The following is a 4756-nucleotide window of genomic DNA, read 5'->3' as shown; positions in this document are numbered from 1 at the left end:
CTCCCCATCACTTTTTTCTGACAACTTCATGTACTCTTTCTTCTTCTTTTTCTTTTTTTTATGGGGTTTTTTGCTACTCTAACATTCCCCCCTCTGAAGAGGTAACCCTAAAATATTTTAAGGATTAGATAAGGGCACCCAAATACTTTCGACATTTTTGGCTTTTGGAACAGAGTATGTTCCTAAGAGGCCCAAGGATATTTGACTTTTAGCCAAGAAACTGGCTACTTTTCTTTGGGGTCTTTTTACACTAACTGTCTAGCCAATTCCTACCTCCTATTCTTATCACACCATACTCTGAAGAGGTTACCCAGCTTGTGGCAGATAGGGAATCTGGACACAGACAGCTCTGGCTTCTTCTATGCTGAACAGGGACTCAGGATGAGGCAATTGGGGTACCCCTTCAGTGGGTCCATCTAAAAGACTCCCAAATTGTATAACTCTTATCTGTAGGGGGAAAAGAAAGTCCTTGACTGGTGAATAGGGGATGTGAAGGAGAAGTAAAGGCAAGAGTAGTTAGCATTACAAGTTCTAGACAGGGAACTAGAAAAATGTCAGAACAGGGCATATTTCAAATGCTCATATGAGAGTCCATTGGAATTTCTTGATGAGAGCTTCTAAAAGCATCCCTCTACTGGGTGCCTCCTCATTTTTTCTTTTGTCTTCCAAGGCTGGACTTGAGAGTGGTGGATTCAGGATTTGCCTTCAGACATTTTGATAGCTGTTGGAGTGGTTAGAATCAGTGTCAGTTCCCTCTCAAAGGCTCCTAGATAAGGGGAGAAAACAAATTTGGCCATCATTTTTAACAATAGCGGTTGTCTCCCTTAGCTACAGGTGGGCACCACAGTATTCTTATTTTTTCTTTAACCCTTCTTGCTGGCACAGTTCTGCTACAGGCACTTTATTCAGTCATGGCTTCTCCTCCCAAGGGCTTTTAAAGTTGTTTTGAGATCTGGACCATCATTTTCCACCCTAAAGATCCCAATTCTATCGTAGCCATTTAAAAATATATCTCCAACTTTTAAATCACTCTTCTTAACCCCGGACAATGGCCTCTTGTTTTTTCCCACCTTCGAGGGTGTTTTCTGCACAAGTTATATAGCTAGGTATTTTCCTTAGTAACGCCAATTTAGCTCTGCCCAATGTTTCCAATACTAGATTTCTATCTAACCCTCAGTAGTCTTCCAGCTCTCCTTGGCTCTCCCATAACCACAAAAGCTCAGCAAATATTTGGGACAAAAAAAGAAAAGAATTCTCTTAAAAAAAATAATAAAAAGAGCTGAGGGCGGAACACAGCCGTAGTTTCATGCTTCCGTCACGTCCTCACTGATAGCATGTTTTTGGAATAAAGAGCCTGGTTTTACTGTGATGCCAATGATCTTCAATGAGCTCATCCATATAACAGCTGTTTCCTCTCCTTCAGATCGCTTTAGCATTCCTGATGAATGTGCTGTCACAGAAAGCTGTCCTCTCGAATCTGCTTGTGTTTCTTTTTACCCTCTTTTGGGGGTGTCTGGGAATCACTGTACTTTATAGACAACTTCCTTCATCTCTGGAGTGGATTCTGAGTATCTGTAGCCCCTTCGCCTTTACCGCTGGAATGACAAAGGTAAAAGCATAGTTTGTTACTGAATTTCCAAAAGGGGTTGGAACTTTATGACCTTTTAAGAGTCAACACTGTCTAAATTTTAACCAAGAGCTTTTACTCCAAGTAACTTTTCTACAATTAAAACTAGATTTGAAAATGTTGCTCCATTATAGAAAAATTGTCATTGAATAAGTAAATTTGAATTTTAAAAACTTCAGATTTCCCCCTCTCACATGTTGTCCTAGTTTGTTTCTTCATTGCTGTAACAAAATGCTCTGACCAATACCAACTTGGGGAGGAAAGGGTTTATTCGGCTTACATCTTCTAGGTCACAGTTCATCAGGGAGCCCAAGGTAGGAACTCAGGGCAGGAACCTGGGGGCAGGAGCTGGAGCACAGGCCATGGAGGAACGCTGCTTACTGCCTTGCTCCCCATGCCCTTGCTCAGCTTGCTCTCTTATCCCACACAGGCCCACCTGCCCAGGGGTGGCACCACCCACAGTAGGCTGGGCCCTCCCATATCATTCAACAATTAAGAAGATGCCAGCTCTATGGGGGAAATTCCCCAATGGAGGCGCCCTCAACCCAGGTGTGTCAAGTTGACACTAAAGAGATCCAGCATACATGTAATTTTACTTTGAAGGATTTTCTTCTAACTTTTCCCATCTACAGATATTTTCCTGTATTTTACTTCAATATAATGAAGCATACTGCTAATTGACTAAAAAAATTCCATATAATTCTATTTTAAAGTATTTTATTGTATAACTTGTGAATCAATTGTGAAAAATCTTTGAAAATGCACATACACAGTATGCATAACAAGCATTATAAAGTACATCAGCATACAATATGAACTTGATTAAATATAGAATATTTCATTCACTGAGAAACATCTCTAAATACTTCATCCTTATATAGGTAAACATTTTAGGGTTAAGTAATTCCTTGCTGTTCATTTGCAGACAAGTTTGGGTTACTAAACATAATTATTTAGTTTTGCTTTTCTTTTCTTTTTTCTTATTTTTGGGGGGGTCTTTTTGAGACAGGGTCTCCCTGTAGCCCCTGCTGTCCTGGAACTCACTGTGTAGACCAGGCTGGCATTGAACTCACAGAGATCCGCCTGTCTCTGCCTCCTGAGTGCTGGGATTAAAGGCGTGTGCCACCACGCCCAGCCTAGTTTTGCTGTACAAAATATAGTTTCTTTTTTTTTTCTTTTCTTTTTTTGGTTTTTTTGAGACAGAGTCTCTCTGTCTGTAGCACCAGCTGGCCTGAAACTCACTATGTAGACCAGGCCAGGGTGGACTTGAACTCACAGAGATCCACCTGCCTCTGCCTCCCGAGTGCTGGGATTAAAGGTGTGTGCCACCATGCCTGGCTACAAAATATATTTTCAAATTTAACTTTTTTCACTCAATATTATGTTATTGACTTCATTTATAGTTTTTTTAAATATATAGCTATAGTGAAGTGTTATGTAGTATTTCATTGTGAGCCTATACTGTCTACTTTCTTTTTGACAAATGATAATAGGTTTCTAGTTTTTGATGAATTTTAATAAAATGGTTACAATATCCTTGTACATATTTCCTGGTGTACCAGTTCTGTTTGATGTATGCTAAGGCATTGAATAATGGTTCTGACATATACAACATTTAATGTTAATGATTGTTACTAAATGTTTTTCCAAAATGTTTACATCAGTTTATTTTTATCCAAGAATGCTACAATGTTCTAGTTTTTCTCAGTCTTCGCCAACATTTATTATTCTTGATTTTTCAAATTTTAGTCATTCTGTTGAGATTGTAGTGATTTATTATTGTGGTTATTTATTTGCATTTTCCTGACTTCTCATAAACTTGGTGAATGTCTTTTCATGTGTAATATCTTTTTGTGTTTTCTTTTCTAACCTGCCTATTCAGATCTTTTCTTGTATTCCTACTGAATTTTCTATACTTTCCTTATTACTTTGTAGCAATTTTTATATATGTCATATATTAGACACTTTTTAGTTAGTTCTTGCTAGCTTTTCTCTTATGTTTGATGAACAGAGATCCATAATTTTTAAAAATATATTTTTAAAATTTTTTTATTTTATGAGTGTTTTGCCTGAATGTATGTAAGTGCACCATGTGTGTGTAATGCCCACAGAGACCAAAAGAGGGCATCAGAATCCCTGGAACTGGAGCTACAGATAGTTGTTAGCTGCCACGTAGGTGCTAGGAATCAAACTTGGGTCCTCTGGAAGAACAGCAAATGTTCTTAACTTCTGAGCCATCTCTCCAGCCTCTGAGATTCTTTTTAAAGAGAGTCATATTCTAGTTTATTTTTGATATGCAAATTTTAGCTACACATGTAGCAAAGCTGTTGAGATTCAGATGCAGTTTAGTTTTTCTATCAGTTTGAGGAAAATTTTTGTTTTGTTGTGAACATATTATTTTCATTTACATCTTTTCCATTTCCCTTAAAATTATTTAAGTTGTCTGTGTCTTGTCTAGTTTTTATCCAGATTTTTAAATTTTTAGTTAATTTCCTTTGATTCTGGGATTGAACCCAGTGCTTTTGCATGCTAGGCAAATGCTCTACCACTGAGATAAATCTCCAGAATGTAAATTTTTGATATTTAAATTTTTATTTATAAATGTTCATTGCTAATATAGACAGATACAATTGAATTCAGAACATTAACATCATATCCAGCATTTTTATTACATATTATATTCATAAATCTAATATTTTCTGGTTTTATCTCAGAATTGTGTGTAATTACGATCTATTAGTAATGATGTTTTTATTTTCTTTATGGTTTTATTTATTTATTTTTTCTGAGTTATATGTAGCTCTGGATCTCTGGTACAACGTTAAATAGAATTACAAAGGACGAACATTAAATATTTTGCCACTGACTATGCATGATTGTTTATGGTAGGTTTTGCACATCTAAATCACCAGATTAAGAAAGATTCCTTATCTTCTTAATTTACAAAAAAATACCTTTATTATCAATGAATGCCAGACTTTCTCAAATGCTTTTTTTCTGCATCCATTAGATTACTTCCCCCTTCAATCTGCTTTATGCTGAACTACTTGATTGGTTTTCAAATGTTAACTCAGTCTTGAATTCTTGATAGCTTTACTTGTATTATTTATTTTATTATACCTTTATTAA

General features: G+C 36.5%; 1 protein-coding gene across 7 annotated transcripts in view; it reads left to right on the top strand.

The window, feature by feature from the left end:
* Abca6 (ATP binding cassette subfamily A member 6) overlaps positions 1-4756 on the top strand; it is a 63688-nt gene that overhangs the window by 18503 nt on the left and 40429 nt on the right. For all 7 annotated transcript variants that reach the window (XR_003851123.1, XR_003851124.1, XM_029568414.1 and 4 more), the window contains exon 8: positions 1424-1609. Coding sequence is in view for 5 of the 7 variants with exons in the window: in XM_029568414.1 (XP_029424274.1) it covers positions 1424-1609 (186 nt within the window). In the remaining 2 variants the exon portion in view is untranslated. The remainder of the gene's footprint in view (positions 1-1423; positions 1610-4756) is intronic.

This window comes from Nannospalax galili, unplaced genomic scaffold, assembly GCF_000622305.1.
Source record: "Nannospalax galili isolate Female #2095 unplaced genomic scaffold, S.galili_v1.0 scaffold781, whole genome shotgun sequence".
In the NCBI taxonomy this organism is placed as follows: domain Eukaryota; kingdom Metazoa; phylum Chordata; class Mammalia; order Rodentia; family Spalacidae; genus Nannospalax; species Nannospalax galili.
This window is presented reverse-complemented; position numbering and strand designations above follow the sequence as displayed.